The sequence below is a fragment of the Cervus canadensis genome, chromosome 21, assembly GCF_019320065.1.
Source record: "Cervus canadensis isolate Bull #8, Minnesota chromosome 21, ASM1932006v1, whole genome shotgun sequence".
Classification (NCBI taxonomy): Eukaryota; Metazoa; Chordata; class Mammalia; order Artiodactyla; family Cervidae; genus Cervus; species Cervus canadensis.
In genome coordinates, this window is record NC_057406.1 from 20,563,208 (window position 1) to 20,583,057 (window position 19,850).

General features: G+C 40.5%; 1 protein-coding gene and 1 pseudogene across 1 annotated transcript; both read right to left on the reverse strand.

The window, feature by feature from the left end:
- Positions 1 to 219: 219 nt before the first annotated feature.
- Positions 220 to 1,149, reverse strand: LOC122423727 (taste receptor type 2 member 10-like). Its single transcript, XM_043441053.1, has one exon. The coding sequence runs from the start codon at positions 1,147 to 1,149 to the stop codon at positions 220 to 222; it is 930 nt and encodes a 309-aa protein (XP_043296988.1).
- Positions 1,150 to 16,376: 15,227 nt separating this feature from the next.
- On the reverse strand, positions 16,377 to 17,298 carry LOC122423096 (annotated as a pseudogene).
- Between the last annotated feature and the right edge of the window lie 2,552 nt (positions 17,299 to 19,850).

Here is a 19,850-nt window from a genome sequence, read left to right on the forward strand (position 1 = left end):
AGAGGGAGTCAGACTGAGCCACTCAATTTGTGCATGGGATTAAAATCTCCTTGAAGAGTGGAATTCCTTGAAACATAGTCAAAACCATTGTGGAAGATTTTGGTGATATTCAATAACACAGTTAAAACCAATGCAAGAAAGTAGTGCGAGTTGAAAGACTTCTTCAGGAATTTCTTCACTAGATTGTTTTCTTGGAACATCCATTTCTCCCTAAGCCCATCAAGGAGTTCTGAGGAGCTTCTCTTTCTTCCAGCAATTTAATTGCTTCAGTACCCTCAAAAAAACTTGCTTTAGCTTGTTGTTTCCTAGAATTAGGATAAACGAGTGTCCCCAGGGATAGAGGGCTGTGAGGGTCAGACCAAAAATAAACAACAGCTTGCTTTCTGACATAGTAGTGCATGATATTTCTATGATAATGCCTATAAAATACAAGATAAAAAGGATGATAAAAGATATCAAAACTTTCATTGCTTTGATATGTGCTTCTGTGCTGGGGTCTCTGAATCCTGTGGCATTCAATAACATCCTCTGGGTGTGCCTCCAAAGGGAAATGAGCAATAGGATACAGGTGATCAGGCATAGTATGAAGACCAGAAGGGTTCCAAGATTGAGCAAAATCTGGTTTCTAAAGAATTCACCTTTATGCACTTCAACTGAAAAGATTATGCTTCTATTCTTTGCTCTAGTATCACTAATTATCTTCACAGTTAGGGGAAAAGTAACTAACCATGAAATAAGCAAGCATCCCATCAGAAGGAGAAGAACTCTTTTGATGTCACTCCTCAACCAGAGAAAAATGTGGTGGGAAAAATTGGCTATCTTCAGGAAATAGAAGATGCTGAGGCTGGTGGCAAAAAAGACACTTGATGAATTCAGAATTACCCATGAGTAAGTAACACAGTCAATTAGGTAACCAGAGGAATACATTTCTGGAGAAAAAATCTTCACAAATCCATCGGTAGCTATTAACCCTATCAGGCAAATTCTGGAAGTAGCTAAGCCCATGAGAATAAAGCTGATAGTAGAAAACTTCTTGTTCTTCACACGTTCAATGCAGTATGCAAGTCCAATAAATCCATTCCCTAAAACCCCCAATATTGACTCACTAACTGCTACAAAAATGAGGAGGCCTTCTGGTACACTCAGCATATCTGCCAATCCCTAATATTGTTTCTGTTCCATCAATCTTAAATTACCTGCTGCAGAATGAGGGAGGCATATATTGCTGCTTGATGATTTTCTTCTCTTTCATTAATAAAGAATTGCAAGTGCCCCCATTACTGCCTTGTGATGGAGTCCAAAATAGCTTCAGGGAGACCCTTCCAGTTATGTCTATAAAATTTAGCTAGTCTAGAGAATGTGTGTCCAGACTGAACACCTTCCTCAATTTGTTAAGATGCAAATAAAAGTTTCTATTTCATGGATTCTACTTGCCCTCCTGAGACTATTTTGCGTTTGTTACCCTGGATTGGACAGAAGGAGTGGCAAACATACGCCTACAGAAAACAGAGCAGAATAGAAAGAAAAATTGAACTTCACCTTTTTCAGTGTCAGCATTAACACTGTCATTTATTTTGTGTTAATAATAACAGTTTAGATATATAAAACAAAAATAGTGTATAGAAGAGATGTATGAAATTAGTGTTCTTTATCTCTATGAGGAGATAAAAGCTGCTTCTTTGAGAAGATCAATAAAAATGATTAGCCTTTAGCCATGCTGAGAAAAAAAGGGGCCAGAAGTGAAACGGGGTATAGCAACTGACCCCATGGACATTTAAAGGATTATTACAAGCATTTCTGTGTCAACAAATTTGCTAAATTAGATGAACCCTGTAAATTCTTTGAAAAATAACAATTGAAAAAACTCACACAAGAAGAAATAGGTAATGCAAATAGGCCTAAATCTATTTTAATCAAAAGACTAATCAATAACCTTCCAAAACAGAATGCACCAGGCACAGGTGGAGTTACTGGTGAATTCTAACAAACATTTATGAAATATTGTACTAATTCTCTTTAGTCTCTTTCAGAAAACAGAAGCAGAGGGGATATTTTACAGCTCATTCTAAGGTCAGCCTTCACTTCAGTTCAGTTCAGTCGCTCCGTCGTGTCCGACTCTTTGCAACCCCATGAATCGCAGCATGCCAGGCCTCCCTGTCCATCACTTACCATAATACCAAAACCAGACAAAGACATTAGAAGCTAGAAGCTAAAACTATAATAAACCAGTATCACTCATGACAATAGACGTGAAAAATTTCAACCTCATATTAGCAGATAAAATCCAACAATGTATACAAAATAATTGTATGGCACAAACAAGAGGAATTAAGCCTGATTATACAAACTGGTTCAATATTTGAAAATCATTTAATGTAACCCATCATATCAACAAGCAAACAGAAAAATCACACAATATATCAAAAGATGCTTAAAAAGCATTTGACAAAATCCAACCTTCATTCATGATAAAAACTCTCAGTAAACCAGTAGAGGAAAATATCAACCTGATGAAAACTATCTATAACAAGCCTAGAGCTGGAACTATACTTAATGCTGAAGTATTCAAATTTTTCTAACAATATCAGGTACAAGGCAAAGTTAACCTCTTTCACCATTCCTTTTCAGCATGTACTGGAAATTCTAGCTAATGCAATAGAAAAAAAGAGAAATAAGAGGTATACAGGTTGGGATGGAAGAAATGAGACTACATTTTACTGTAGTTGACATGAACGTCTATGTAGAAAATACAAAAGCATTGATCAAAAAACCCCTGAAATTAATAAGTAATTATTATAGCAACATAGTAAGATATAAAGTTAAGAGACAAAAGTCAGTTGCTTTCTTATACACCAGCAATGAACACAAGGAATTTAAGATTAAAAACACAATACCATTTCCATAACATCCAAAAATTGAAATGCATATGTATAACTATAACAAAATAAGTGCAAAACTTTTATGAGGAAAACTACAAAATTCTGATAAATGAAAATAAAGAACTAAATAATTGTAACAATGATCCATGTTAATTGATGGGAAGACTCACTATTTTCAAACTGCCGGTTCTTCTCCACTTGATCTATAGATTCAGTGCAATCCCAATCAAAATCGCAGCATGTTGTCTTGTTGATACTGACAAGTTGATTTTAAAGTTCATATAAAGTGTCAGAAGACCCAGAATAGCCAACACAATACTGGGGAGAAGAATAAAGTCAGAAAACTGACAGTTTCTGAGGTCAAGACTTAAACAAGACAATGTGATATTAGCTAAAAAAAAAGACATCTAAATGGAACAGAATAGAGAGCCCATATATAAACCCACATAAGTATATATAATCAATTGTCCTTTAACAAAAGAGCAAGAGCAATACAATGGAACAGTCTTTTCAATAAGCAGTGCTAGAACAATCAGACATCCACATGCAAAAAGTAAAACTAGGCACATAACTTATATTATTCACAAATATTAATTTAAAGCACATCACAGACCAAAATGTAACCAAAGAGGTACAAAATTCCTAGTAGATAGCATAGTAGAAAATCTAGATGATCTTGGGAATGGCAATCACTTTTTAGACAAAAACACCACAGGCAAAATCTATGAAAGAATTAATTGATAAGCTAGACTTCATTAAAATAAAAAATTTCTGCTTTGCAAAAAACACTGTCAAGAGAAGGAAAAGAGAAGCCAAAGATGGGGAGAAAATATTTGCAGAAGACATATCTAATAAAAGAACATCTTCCAGAATATATAAAGAAATCATAATGCTAAACAAAAAGTAGATAAGAAACCTGGTTAAGAACTGGGAAAAAATTTAATCATACTCCACAGAAGCAGATAGACAGGGGTCAAATTATATTCTCTGGCATCAGGTCTCCGATCCAAGTACAGAATAAGCACCTGAATGATTTTGATACCCTGGAATGAAGTAGCTATTATTCTTGGTTTAAATAAGATTTCTGTTTCCAGCAGAGTGTGAATAAGAAAACATATTCAGTTTCCATTGACAATTATATTGTAACCCCCAAGAGAGGAGCTCTAGGGAAGACCTTCAAGGTCAACACAATGCAGAAGTAAATAACCTGAGTCCTTGGTGATGGACTGGAACCCTCTCTCCTTCAGATGTCTAGGTAGATGAGACAATTTCCTTATAGTTGACACTAGTTTGAGATAAGATTTTTTATAACCAAAAGCTTCCTAATTAACATATCTCCCCAAAATATTGCTAATATGTACATATTTCTAGGTACCAGTTCATGCTGTATATAATAAAGCATGATGTTTCCTATGCCTTAGGAATATTAACAATTAATGAGTAATTCTTTTTATTTGTGGAAACTTCATTCAGTATATAAAATTAATATAAATGAGGACATATTATATTTTGCAATCATCTAGAATTATTGATTAAGCTAACCTCATCCAACAGAGAGCATAAGTAGGAAAATAGTTTTTTTTTTTTTTTAGGAAAATAGTTCTATACATTGTGTAGCTTTAATAACTTTTTTGATACTTTATACTTATTTGAATATTTCAATTTTTTCCTGGTTAAAGGAGCATTTTATTTTAACATCTTTTAAAAAGTCCTTAGATTTCCTCTATTCTCTTTTCAAAGAAAACTCACTTTCAGTGTTACCACATAAACTAATATGCACGTGTCACATATTTAGCATAAATAGAATTTCCATTTTACCAGGAACAGAAATTTCATGCAAAGTAGACAACATTTTCATGGTAACCAAATCTCAGCCATTAGAAATCTACTTTGGAAAGGAAAATTTCCAAGTTGACTAGGATCTTATATCCAAAGCATATAAGAGGAAGACAGTCTTGTCTCTCCAGGGACATTTTCTTCTTCCATGTCCTATCCTGACCTCACTGACATTCCAAGTTGACAACATTCTCAGGTCACACCTGAGTAGATCAGAATTTTGGGAGCTAGAAGCAAACTTCAAGTAGGAAAGTACTGGCCCCATTTGCTCCTTCCTTATAAACCTCCAACTTTTATTAGGGTGACAGAATAGGTTGAATTGTGTCTCACGCCAATATGTCTACCCAAGACCTAACCCCTGGTATCTGTAAACGTGTTCTTATTTGGAAAAGGGGACTATGCAAATGTATGATCCAAGTGGAATTTAAATATAATGACAGGTTGTCCTTAGGAGAGAGAGGAAGATTCACATACAGAAAGAAGAAGGCATGTGAAGCAGGAGGCAGGGATAGGGGTTGCTATTTCTACCGTTAAAGAAATATCAGGGAGTACCAGAAGGTGGAAGAGGCAAGAAAGAATCTCTGTAGAGCCTTCAGAGAGAGTGTATTCCTACTGATCCCTTCATTTCAGACTTCTAGACTCCAGAATTGTGAGGAGTAAATTTCTGTTTTATGAAGGCAGCAAATTTGTGATAATTTCTTACAGCAGTCCTGGAAAACTAATACAGATGTTTCTATTATTGAAAAAGTAATTAACAAACACTTTTTAGTTAAAACAATGAAATTTTATATGAAAAGCTTCATGAATTTTTACGAACTGCTTACACTCCTATAACACACCCCAGACCAAGAAACAGACATAATCAACTCCCCAGAAGACAACTTCAAGCCCTTTCTAGTTACAGCCTCACAGTCTCCCACTTTTTTGTACTTATATGTACAAACTCGTAGAGAACATAAATTTAGTTTCTTTCATTAACATCCAGTTTGCAAGATTCATCTACATGTTTACATATAATGGTAGCTCATTTATTCTCACTACTATACCATACAGCCATGAAAGCCTATCTTTTGGCAGTAGGGTGAATGAGCTGTGCATTATTCAGTTGTTTTACTTCTCTTGCATAATCTTAAATGTCCCCTTCTTCCTTTTTCTTTAGCCACTCAGCTTCTCTAGGGCATTTTTCCATTCTTTGTTTCTCTTTCCTCTTTCAAAAGCAATCCTTACGAGACTGACATCTCAAACTCTGTGTATTTTCAACTTTCTTCCTTCCTTGCTGTGATCTGCTAGGATTCTTGTTCAATATTTTCACAATTAGCATGACTAGTTTTTCTTCATAAAGTAATTTTAGTCAAGTCTTAAATCCTCATTCCATAATTAAGTCTTCCATAAAATTTTTCCAGAAAGCTCTCATGCTAATGTCAGGACCACCACGAATCTCCATAAGGGGATAGAGCAGAGTTGATTCTCTTCATTGCTTACTGATTCACTTCCTTTAATATTCTTTGTAATAAACCAGTAATCTAGTGAGTACACACATCTTCTGAGTTTTGTGAGCCAATCTAGCAAATTAATCTAATTCAAGCAGGGGTTTGTTGGAATCTCCAATTTATAGCCAATAAGTCAAAAGCACATGTAACAACCTGAGCTTACAACTGACATTTGAAGTGGGGGTAGTCTTGTGGGACTGAGCCCTTAACCTATGGAATCTGATGCCATCTTCAGGTAGGTAAGGTCAGAATTGAGATAGTTACTTGGTGAGGTTGGGAAGACTCCCATACATCAGAATTGGGTGTCAGAATCAATAAATACACATGTACAAGATTACTCATAGTACTATTGTTTGTAGTTGCAAGATATCAGAAACAAATGAACATGTACACAGAACCTGTTGGATCAACTCTGGTACATTTAGACAATGGAGTACTAAAAAGGTGTGAAAAAGAATGAGAAATAATTTCACAATTGGATGCAGTGATTTCTTACATATGATAAAAACATTGTGCAAACTATCCTTTATATAAATGTTATAGCCACGTGTTCCGGGAAACAACTCACTCAGAAGGACAATTCAGATAGTGGAGTGTAGTTTATTACACTGGTGCGCCCAAGGCAGTCTCCTCTTAGCCAAGGACCCTGACCAGCATTTGTGAAAATCTTTTTATACCCCATGTGTACGTGTCCAAACCCACCACCCCAAATTCCTTGAGATTTACAAAGGAAGGGTAAATACAATCACAATAATCCCGTCATTTATGTGTTACGTGTTCAAACAGTTAATAATCAATAAGCCCGCGGTTACAGTCCAACCAGTTACATTCCAACCAGTTAATAACCGATAAGCCTGTGGTTACATTCTGATAGATACTGTCCGGAGGCAGGGGTGATTAGAGTATGTTTTCTCTTAGGCAATGAGTAACCTGGACATGATCTTCAAGGTTCCCCTGTCCGGAGTGGGTCTTATCCTTCCATTGTGGTTCCCACAGGCACTAAGCAGAGAGTTCAGAGTCCATTGGAGAGGCGGCCGAGCATGATCAGCATGGGCAGGCCTAAGATGGAGTCCAGGCCCTATGAATTCCTTCTTCATCCCTCCCTCTTGATGCTCTTAACTCATATTATGAGCATCATTCATAAGGATATACTGCACTCTGGCTCTCCGACTGCCGATTTGGGAGAATGACAACAACCTTCGGGTTACAAAGTTCGTAATACATTGTAAAATTCAGGGTCCAGAAAGCAGAACTATCAAGGCAACTATAAGTGGTAAACATAGTTTTCACCAATCACCCTTCACCCAAGATAGGACCAAAGTCCAGAAAGGAATGTTTTCATTTGATATTGCTTTTACCTGGTTTTTCATGTCATCTAAAGCAATCAATACATTGTCAGATAAGTCAGGAATGTATACACAACATTCAACCTTAATTATAGCACAGGTCCCTCCTTGAGCAGCTGTGAGTATGTCCAAAGCCATTTTATTATGAATTACCACTTTCTTCATTTGGATTTGCTCTTCGTTTAAGGCTTGGATGGCTTTTTTTCTATCTAGGAGGGCCTGTTTTGTGAAATTAGTCAAGGCCTCTACTTTAATCATAATATCTGTTGTCCCTATAGAGGGTACGAATAAGGCAGCAATATACTCACACCATTGAAACACAGATCTTGTCCACCTAGCATGTAAATAAGGTAGATTTACTGGGGCTTGTTTTAAGTTAGGCTTTTGTTACACTGGCATTTTTATCAAATGTAACCCCATGACCCAAGTCTATTGACTGTAGGTCTTACACCAAGAGAGCAAGGAGAGGTTATGGTTGACAAGAGAGAGGAAAGTCTCTTTTTGTCATCCCAGAAAAGAGCAGAGTGGTTTAAAATCTCCTTGGCAGAATGGTGACACCCACCAAGGAAGTCCATCCATCACAGACAGAGGCATAGTCCCACATACCCAGCAGTTGTAGGTGTTGTGGAAGTCCGTATTGGAATGTGCCCGTGAGATGAAAACATTGTCGCAAGTTAAATTCAAAATCACGTTGATGAGGCCAAGCAGCAGGAGTTTTTTGCTGCTTCATCCTGAGGGGGGGCTCCTCCGGGATCTTCTTTTCCTTCTTCTTAAGGATGGTCTTAGTCTCTCGAGGGTCAGTGGGGTCCCTCTGTGCAGTCTACTCAGCGATTTCTGGGTCTGCGTGGTATGCTCTCTTCACCCTCATATGATGGATCCAAGCGACAATACCTGCAACTTTAACTGCAGTAGGGGTAGTTAGAATAACAAAAGGGCCCTTTCACCAAGGGGCTAGCAAATCATGTTTCCAATCTTTGACCCATACTTGGTCACCAAGCGTAAACTCATGAATCTGTTCCCCAAGGGGGAACGGCACCCTTTCTTGTACAGACTTAGTTACCCGATTTATTACCTTACCCAGTTCCATCTGCTGTGAAATCCTATGCCCCCTTGCCTGAGGCAAATTTGTTGACACCTGTATGGGAGGAGGCCTCCCATACACAATTTTGTATGGAGAATAGCCTTGGGACTGTGGGGTCATCCTGAGTCTGAGCAGAGCCATCGGAAGCAAGTCCCTCCAGGAGCAGTCAGTCTCTATGATCGACTTGGAGAGTCTCTTTAAGTGTCTGGTGGGTTCATTCCACCATCTCAAAACCCTGGGCCTATATGCAGTGTGCAGTTTCCACTTGATGTTTAAAGTTTTGCTTACATGTTGTACTAAATCAGCTACAAAAGCTGGGCCATTGCTTGATCCAATGCTGGTAGGAAGTCCAAATCTGAAAACTATTTCCCTAAGCAGGCACCGGGCTACTTCTGATGTTCTTTCAGTCCAGGTAGGAAAAGCTTTTACCCATCTCGAGAATGTACATACCATGACCAGCAGGTAATGGTAGTGTCGGTGAGGTTTCATTTCAGTGAAGTCCACTCCCAGGTGTTCAAGGGGCAGCGTGCCTTTCAGCTGAATACCCAGAGGTTTTTGTCTGAATACCCAAGAGGCAGCATTAACCTGTGAGCAGGCAGCATGGCCTAGGTGGTCGCTTGGTGTGTTTGGCTTACCAGAGTGTGTGCCAGCTCCTCCAGTACCAATAATTTGCCACTTGGCAGTTCCCACCATCTCTTTTCAGTCTTGATGGCCCCTTCTGCTTTGACTGACCTGACAGCCATTGTCCTTGTTTTATCAGTCTAGTGCCATCAGTATATAGGACCCAATTAGAGTCTGGAACCTTGAGCCCTCTTTAAAACAAATCCCAGATACCTTACCTCCCCTTTGTAGATCTGTGCCTTCTTCTTCAGCACCCGGTAACCTGCTTCCATCAACAGCTGGAGCAGTGCATTTTTCCCTTTCCAGCATTTTTCCTTGGTCTCGGCAGCCAGCAGCAGGTCATCCATGTATTGTAGGAGCCAACATCCATACTCTTCTGGATGGAATGAGTTCAGGTCAGAAGCCAAAGCTTCCCCAAAGATGGTTGGGGAGTTCTTAAATCCTTGTGGGGGAGTCCAGATGAGCTGTTGTTTGGTGCCCCTGACTGGATCTTCCCATTCAAAGGCAAAGATGGGCTGTGACGCTGGGGCGAGGCATACGCAAAAGAAGGCCTCCTTGAGATCTAGGCGAGTATAAACTTTAGTCCTTGGTGGGAGGAGGCTAAGTAAGGTATAGGGGTTTGGAATAGTGGGGTGTAAAGTCACAGTAGCCTGGTTGACTAACCTGAGAGCTTGTACAGGCCTACAGTCCTGTCCTCCTTCCTTTTTGATTGGCAGGATTGGCGTATTCCAAGCCAACTGGCACTCTACCAGAATCCCCACTTATTTCAATCTGTTGATGTGGGGCAGTATGCCAGCCCAGGCCTCTGTCGGTAGGGGGTACTGGCACTTTCTAACCGGGATGGTGCCTGGTTTGAGCTCTATTATCACTGGGGCTTGATGTTTAGCCAGCCTAGGGGGAGGGGGCTGTCTTCCGCCCAGGCCTCAGGGAATATTTGAGTTAGCTCTCTCATGCTTTTCCGGCCCACCCGGTTCTGCCTTCAGAGGCTCATGCAACCTCCACTCATCTTGGGGTGGTATTGAGAGAGAGGGCAAATAAGTCATAGAGTCCATCCGGAAGGTGGGCCTCTCCTCAGGGGAGAAAGTCACTTGTGCTCCTAGTTTGGAGAGCAAGTCTCTTCCCGACAGGGGCACTGGGCACTCAGGAATGTAGAGGAATTCATGAATCACTTGGTGCCCCCCATCTGACATTTTCTGGGCTGGTGAAACGATTTAATCATCTCTTCTCCCAATACCCCAGTTACAGTGGTAGTCTTTTTGGAAAGTGGTGTCACAGGTTTTGTTAGTACCGACAGTTCTGCTCCTGTATCCACCATGAAGTCAATGTTTTGGTCGCCCACTTTTAAGGTTACCATGGGCTCTTGGGGACCTGATATCTCTGAGCCCCGGCAGCCCTATTTAATTTCCAAGTCAGCAAGCCCCACAACTGCGGGAGCTTCCTCTTCCTTCCTTACCTTAGGGCATTCATTCTTCCAGTGGCCAAAAGCTCGGCACCGGGCACACTGGTTTGTCTGTAACGGGCCCAGGGCCTCCCTTGGGACCAGCTGAAGGACTGTCCTGTCCCTGGGGCAGAGGAGATTTTCCGGAGGGCCCGAAATAGACTTTCCCAGAGCAGCAGCTAGCACTGTAGCTCTCTTGTCTGTTCTCTTTCATTCCCTCCGGCTCTCTGGCAGAGCGCAGTCTCTGCTTAATTCCAGCGTCTCCCTCCCTTTCTTGTCAGTACTCACTGGGAGAGGCAGGTACAGCTTGGGCCGGTTGGCTGGAGCCGGATCCTGGAAGTGTTGGCCAGAGTCTTCTGTCACCAGGATCAGAGCCTGCCAAAACGGTGGCTCTACGATCTCTGGGAGAGCTGGCGGAAGAGCAGTGGCTGCTACAGGAACTTCACCTGGCCCTGGATCGGGCATTAAGGCGGCCTCCAGTCCTGGTGAAGCACTGGGAGGCAGGCATGTCATTATCCAGCATGGGGGAGGGGCCAGGTCATCCCCGTCCAAATCCTGTAGAATTTCCTTTTTTATCATCAGTTAGTTTTTGTGCCATTAATATTTTTCCCTTTCCCTTCTGGATATAGAACCTTGTCCAAGTAGGAGGGTCTTGAGCTAACCCTAGCCATGAGTCAATACATGGATATTGATCCAGGTGTCCTGGCTGTCCTGTGACTACTATATAGACTGCTTCCACTATTTTTAAGTTCATGGTGTTCTCTGGTGGCCATCCTACTCCCATAGGGGGCCATTCGACCTCACAGAGTATGTGGAGGCAGTTAGGCTTCATCTTCACCCCATAGTCTCCTCCTAATCCCTTCTTTAAATTTTTAATCATGCACTCCAATACAGTTGCCTTAGATTCACTTCACCCCATCTTGCTTACCTTCTCGGACCTTCTTCTACTTTTCCTTTTCGTTCTGTCTACGAAGTTCTCAGTACCCCATGTACTTCTGATATTTCCACTCAATGACACTTAAATTGCCGTTCTGCCTCCTTCCTAATTGGGGTGAGAAGAGCCTTACCTGCCAGATCCCAGAGGGAGAAGGGGGATCGGCGTGTCTTCACCTGCCGGCCAGCACAGCTGAACCAGAACATCACATGGTCCAAGACTGTTTCTCCCTTAAAGTCCGTTCTGCCTTGGTGGGCTTGATCAGGTGCAGATGAAAACACAGATGGGCTAAATATCCCATGTCCCAGGCCATTTCCATAAAAGCCAAATCATACTCACTTCTGTATCCCCCTCCTTCTAGCCTGACAATTCCGAGGGAGTCAAGAATTTCACAGCAGATGGGACACCACCTGAGGGAGGGCAGAATACGAGCATACAAGGACCAGTTTCCTGTCCTAAAAATTCCCTGGTGATCGCTTGGTAATAATCTTCCCCAAGACGGTGTGGAGTCACCTCCTAAATGACCTTCACAAATTTCCTTCCTAAACCCTAGCACGCTCGTCGACCTGTGTACCAAGCAATCGCTGCTGCCTGCCTATTCCAGGCTCCTGTGGATCCCCGCTCCTTCTAGTCCCTCCCAGGGGGGTGATCAGGCCCCCTCCTCCACCCTGCCAGGTGGGTTCCTCCTCACCTGAGCGCTCCGTTCCCCTGCTGTCGTTCATTACCTGCCAAAGCGAGAGAAACTGGACGTTGAAAGATTGAATTCTTCCAGAGGGGTGAGGCGCCTTCCCCCTTCTAGGATATTCAAGCCACAAAGCCTCAGGGTGGCCTCAAATGAGACCTGTCTCCTCAAAGTGAGGAGTTTCCCGGCCAATGCATCAAATGTTATAGCCTCGTGTTCCGGGAAACAAACTCACTCAGAAGGACAATACAGATAGTGGAGTGCAGTTTATTACACCAGCGGGCCCAAGGCAGTCTCCTCTTAGCCAAGGACCCTGAGCAGCATTTGTGAAAATCTTTTATACCCCATGTGTACGTGTCCAAACCCACCACCCCAAATTCCTTGAGATTTACAAAGGAAGGGTAAATACAATCACAATAACCCCATCATTTATGTGTTATGTGTTCAAACAGTTAATAAGCCCGCGGTTACATTCCAACCAGTTAATAACCGATAAGCCTGTGGTTACATTCTGATAGATACTGTCCGGAGGCAGGGGTGATCAGAGTATGCCTTCTCTTAGGCAATGAGTAACCTGAATGTGATCTTCAAGGTTCCCCTGTCTGGAGGGGGTCTTATCCTTCCATTGTCGTTCCCACAGGCACTAAGCAGAGAGTTCAGAGTCCATTGGAGAGGCGGCCGAGCATGATCAGCATGGGCAGGCCTAAGATGGAGTCCAGGCCCTATGAATTCCTTCTTCATAAGGAATACGGAAAAATTTAATATGTACATGCTTATTTATTTTTTCAAAAATAAAATTAGGAGGAAGAAAGCAGAAATGAAGGAGATTGATTATTTATTGGGAGAAATTCAAACTGAGATGGAAGTTATGGGAGTGAAGGATATATTCTCAGCATGCTTTTTGCATAATTTTGATACTTGAAATGATGTTAATATTTTACATTAAACATATAAAATAAAGGCTGGGGAAAAACCTAAAACAGACTTATTAAGAAAGAAATCTCACTTATTCAAATGAATAATATAACCATGCTAAAGGGAAAGAAAGAGAACTTACCAAAGTAACTTTGGAACACAGTAGTATTTTGACTTTGTGCCCTGATACAGTCATATATTAAAAAGCAGAGACAATACTTTGCCAACAAAGGTCCATGTAGTCAAAGCTATGGTTTTCCTAGTAGTCATGTATGTATGTGAGAGTTGGACTATAAAGAAAGCTGAATGCCAAAGAATTGATGCTTTTGAACTGTGGTCTTGGAGAAGACTCTTTTTCTTTTTCTTTTTTTATTTTTGGAGAAGACTCTTGAGAGTCACTTGGACTGCAAGAAGATCCAACCAGTCAATCCTAAAGGAAGTCAGTCCTTAGGATTCATTGGAAGGACTGATGCTGAAGCTGAAACTCCAATCCTTTGGCCACCTGATGCGAAGAACTGACTCATTGGAAAAGACCCTGATGCTCAGAAAGATTGAGGGTGGGAGAAAGGGATGACAGAGGATGAGATGGTTGGATGGCATCATTGACTCAATGGACATGAGTTTTAGCAAGCTCCAGGAGTTGGTGATGGACTGGGAAGCTTGGCTTCCTGCAGTCCGTGGGGTCACAAAGAGTCAGACACGACTGAGTGACTGAACTGAACTGAAAGAGAAGAAAGAAAAGTGAAGTCGCTCAGTCGTGTCCAACTCTTTGGGACTCCATGGACTGTAGCCTACCAGGTTCCTCCGTCCAAGGGATTTTCCAGGCAAGAGTACTTGAGTACACTTCCTTCTCTAAGGGATCTTCATGACCCAGGGATTGAACCTGGGTCTCCTGCATTGCAGGCAGATGCTTACTGTCTGAGCCACCAGGGAAGCAGAACTGAACTGATAGTCATATATGAGCTGCAACAAAGTACTGAGCTGTAGTTAATAGTGTCTTCTTCCTCCATTCCTTACTTCCTTTCCTCCCTTCCTTCTCTCTCTTTCTTTTTTCCTTTCTCCCTTCATTCCTTCTTTCTTTTTTCATTCTTTCTTTCTCTCTCTCTTCCTTTCTTCTTTCCTTCCTTCCTTCCTCCTTTCTCTTCCTTCTAGAAGTATGAGTTAACATGTCTGTAACTACCTTCAGTGTATATTAGAAAAAAGAAAGTGAAAGTCGCTCAGTCGTGTCCAACTCTTTGCGACCTCATGGACTATAGCCCACCAGGCTCCTCCATCCATGGGATTTTCCAGGTAAGAACACTGGAGTGGGTTGCCATTTCCTTCTTCAGGGAATTTTCCTGACCCAGGAATTGAACACAGGTTTCCTGTATTGGCAGGCAGACTCTACTCTCTGAGACACCAGGGAAATATTCAGTGACTATTCAGCTCAGCTCAGCTCAGTCACTCAGTCATGTCCGGCTCTTTGCGACCCCATGGACTGCAGCACACCAGGCTTCCCTGTCCATCACCAACTCTCGGAGCCTACTCAAACTCATGTCCATCACATCAGTGATGCCATCCAACCATCTCACCTCTGTTGTCCCCTTCTCCTTTCATCTTCAATCTTTTTGAGCATCAGGGTCTTTTCCAATGAGTCAGTTCTTTGCATCAGGTGGTCAAACGATTGGAGTTTCAGCTTCTGCATCAGTCCTTCCAATGAATATTCAGGACTGATTTCCTTTAGGATTGACTGGTTGGATCTCCTTCCAATCCAAGGGACTCTCAAGATTCTTCTCCAACTCCACAGCTCAAAAGCATCAATTTTTCAGCGCTCAGCTTTCTTTTCGGTTCAACTCTCACATCCATACATGACTACTGGAAAAACCATAGCTTTGACTAGATGGACCTTTGTTGGTAAAGTAATGTCTCTGATTTTTAATATGCTGTCTAGGTTGATCATAGCTTTTCTTCCAAGGAACAAGTGTCTTTTAATTTCATGACTGCAGTCTGCAGTGATTTTGGAGTCCCCCAAAATAAAGTCTCTCAATACTGGAGTGGGTAGCCTTTCCCTTCTCCAGGGCAGCTTCCCAATCCAGGTATCAAACCCAGGTCTCCCACACTACAGGTGGATTCTTTACTAGCTGAGCCAAAAGGGAAGCTCTAGAATACTGGAGTGGGTAGCCTTTCCTTTCTCCAGGGGACCTTCCCAACTCAGGGATTGAACCCAAGTCTCCCACATTGCAGGTGGATTCTCTACCAACTGAGCTACCAGGGAAGCCCTCAGTGTATATTAGGCCTGAATAAATGACTATATAAACTGAACAAAGCAAGAGCCATGTTTTTCACGGTTAAAGAGAGGATTTGCAACATGGATAAAAGGAAGACTGTAGTTTTGAATTGCAATTAGAGACATAAACATAGAAGCATCATACATTACAAATAGAGAGATACATAGAGGCAAAAAGAGAGAAAGAAGTAAGTAGGTGGGTGTAATGTTTATATCCAACCAAATCTTGGTTTTCAAATATCCTTCTTCTCTCAAATAAATGAAGATTTCTTGGAGAAATAGTGAACCCAAGCCTGGATGAGGAAAACACAAAGTAAACCTGAAATGTTTTGGTTTGTGAGAATGTAAGGAAACATGAAGGAAGAACGGGGCCACATCAAAAGGACCCAGGAGACAATTTGAAGTTCTTACTTGACAAATCTAGAAAAACATAGGCATCAAAATAAATCAGAGTAATAATATAATAATATTTCTTTGAATGTGTGTGTGTGTGTGTGTGTGTGTGTGTGTGTGTGTGTGTGTGTGAAGAACTATCAATGCTTCAGGGAATTCAATTAAAATGCAAAGAGAAACCTTGTTTAGAGGCCTACTCCACCAATGACATCTTTATAGTCAATAGTCTCCAAGCTGTTTTTGTCTTAGGGTTGGGGTAGGAGAAACCACTACAAGGAAAGGAAAGGGCCTGAGCCACTCAATTTGTGTATGGCATTAAAATCTCATTGAAAAGTGACATTACCTGAGACATAGTCAAAATCTTTCTGTAAGATTTTAGTTATGTTCAATAACACAATTAAAAAACACTGCAAGAAAGCAGTGTAAGAGAAACAGATCTTGAGGAATTTCATTACTAGGCTACCTTTTTGTAGTATCCATTTCTCCCCAAGCCTGTCATGGAGTTCTAAGAAGTTTTTCTTTCTCCTAGCACTTTAATAGCTTCAGTACTCTCAAAGAGGCTTGCTTAAGCTTGCTGTTTCCAAGAATTAGGATAAATGAGTGTCCACAGGGATAGAGGACGGTCGTTGTCATACCAAAAATAAAAAGCAGCAGGCACAGCAGTAACTGATATTTCTATGGCAGTGCCTACAAAATACAGGATAAAGAGGATGATAAAAGACATCAAGATCTTCATTGCTTTGACATGTGCTTCTGTACTGAGGTCTCTGAATCCTGTGGTATTCAATTGCATCCTCCTGTTGTGCCGCCAAAGGGAAGTGATTAACAAGAAACATGTAATCAGGCATAGTATAAAGACAAGAAGTGTTCCAATACTGAACAAAATCTGATTTATAAAGTATTCACTTTCCTGCATGGTGATCAACAAGGTTGTGCTTCTGTTCTCCATAATATTATTAATAAAAGGCATTGTAATGCCTGGAAAAGTAAATAACCATGAAATGGGCAAACATCCCATTAGAAGAAGAAGAATCTTAGTGATGTGACCCTTTAGCCAGAGAAAAATGCAGTGGGAAAAGTTGGCTACCTTCAGGAAGTAGAAGATGCTGAGGCTGGTGGCAAACCAGACACTTGATTGATTCATAATTATCCATAAGTAAGCTATATATTGAATTAGATTACCAGACAAATATATATCTGGAGAAAACACTCTCACATATCCGTCTGTAATTAATATCCATATCAGGCAAAATCTGGAAGATGCTAAGCCAATGAGAATAAGGCTGAGTGTAGAGATCTTCTTATTTTTCACACAGTCAATGCAGTTAACTAGTCCAATAAACCCATTCCCTAAAACCCCTAATACTGACTCACTAACTGCTACAAAAAAGAGGAAGCCTTCCACTATACTCAGCATGTCTGCCAATCCTTAATCCTGTTCCTGTTTCATTAATTTTCAATTACCTGCTGCAGAAAAGGCAGATATTGCTGCTTTGTGGTAGAAAGGTTTTCTTCTCTTTCATTTCATAAAGACTTAAAAGCATACCAATTACTGCCTTGACATGGAATCCAAAACAGCTTGACAGAGACCCCTCCAGTTATGTCTATTAAATTTAGCTAGTCAACATGTGTCCTGACTTAATGCCTACCCACAATTTGTTAAGATGCAAATAAACATTTCTGTTTCCTGAAATCTACTTGTCCTTCTGAGACTATTTTGCATTTGTTACCCTGGATTGGGGAGTAGGAGTGCCAAACACATACCTACAGAAAACAGAGCAGAATAGATAATTGAAATTTATAATTTTGAGTGTCAACTTTGACGTCATTTATATTGTGTTAATAATGACAGCTTAGATATATAGAGCAAAAACAGTGTGTAGATGAGATGGATGAATTTAGCCATTGTAGACAAAAATTGCTTCTTTGAAAACATCGATAAAGTTGATTAGCATGACCAAAATGTCATGCTAACTAACAGGTTTCCCAGGTGGCTTAGTGATAAAAAATGTGCCTGGCAATGCAGGAGACTCAGAATACATGGGCTTGATCCCTGGGTTGTGAAGATCCCCTGAAGAAGGAAACGGGAGCCCACTCTAGTATTCTTGCCTGGAGAAATCCATGGACAGCTGAGCCTGGAGGGTTACAGTCCGTGGGGACACAAAGAGTCAGACTTAACAACTGAACACACACTTAAGTGTGCTAAGAAGAAAAAAAATAAGACCAGAAGTGAAATGTCGTATCATAACTTGTCCCATGGACTTTTAAAGGAATATTACAAGCAATTTATATCCCCATTTTGAAAAATTAGATGAAATGTATCAATTCTTTGAAAAACACCAATTGTCAAAACTCACACAAGAAGAAATAGAAATGTGAATAGTCCTAAACGTGGTATTAAAATGAAGGGTTAATCAAACTTCCAAATCAGAAAACAACAGGCCCAGGTGGAGTCACTGGTAAATTGTCATAAACCTTAAAGAAATATTATAGTAATTCTTTCCAGTCTCTTTCAAAGGATAGAAGCAGAGGGAACGATTTCCAACTCATTCTAAGTTCAGTATTGCCCTAATACCAAAATCAGACATAGACACTACTAGAAGAGAAAACTACAGACCAATATCTCTCATGACCACAGATGTGAAAATTCTCAATGTGATATTAACAAAATTAATCCAAAAAGGTATAAAAAATATATAGCACAAACCAATGGTATTTAGGCTGAATATACAAACCTGGTTCAACATTTGAAAATAAAACTGGCCTAGTTTTTAACTAGGTTTCTTATCTACTTTTCGTTGAGTATCATGAATTCTTTTTATACTATGAATAATAGTCGTTTAAGTCTTTTGCAAATATCTTACCCAGTCTGTGGCTTGTCTTTTCTTTTTCTTGACTGTGTCTCTTGTAAAGCAGGAGAAAAAAAATAGACCCAGTTGCCATTGGCAATTATCTTGTAACCCCCAAAGAGAGGGGGTCTAGGATGACACCCAACAAAACAGAGATAAATAACCTGAGTCCTTGGTCATGCACTGGAAACTTCTCCCCTTTAGATGCCTAGGTAAGTGAAATAATTAATTTCCTTATAGTTTACACTAGTTTGAGACAATATTTTTTTAATTTATTTTTTTATTGAAAGATAATTGCTTTATAGAATTTTGTTGTTTTCTGTCAAACCTCAACATGAATCAGCCATATGTATACACATATCCCCTCCCTTTTGAACCTCCCTCCCATCTCCCTCCCCATCCCACCCCTCTATGTTGATATAGAGCCTCTGTTTGAGTTTCCTGAGCCATACAGCAAACTCCCGTTGGCTATCTATTTTGCAAATGGTAATGTAAGTTTCCATGTTACTCTTTCCATACATCTCGCCCGATCCTCTCCTCTCCCCATGTCCTGAAGTCTATTCTCTGTTTCTGATTTGCTGCCCTGTAAATAAGTTCTTCAGTACCATTTTTCTAGATTCCATATATGTGCATTAGAATATGATATTTATCTTTCTCTTTTCTGACTCACTTCACTCTGTATAATAGGTTCTAGGTTCATCCACCTCATCAGATCTGACCCAAATGCATTCGTTTTTATGGCTGAGTAATATTCCATTGTGTATATGTACCACAACTTCTTTATCCATTCATCTGTCGATGAACATCTAGGTTGTTTCCATGTTCTAGCTATTGTAAACAGTGCTACAGTGAACAATAGGATACATGTGTCTTTTTCAATTTTGGTTTCCTCAGGGTATATACCTAGGAGTGGGATTGCTGGGTCATGTGGTGGTTTTATTCTTAGTTTTTTTAAGGAATCTCCCTACCGTCTTCCATAGCGGCTGTATTAATTTACATTCCCACCCATAGTGCAAAAACATTCCTTTTGTCCACACCCTTTCCAGCATTTATTGTTCGTAGACTTTTTGATGATGGTTATTCTCACCAGTGTGAGGTGATATCTCATTGTAGTTTTGAT

Coding starts and splice junctions, on each gene's coding strand:
- LOC122423727 (XM_043441053.1), bottom strand. CDS start 1,149: ATGCTGAGTGTACCAGAAGGCCTCCTCATTTTTGTAGCAGTTAGTGAG.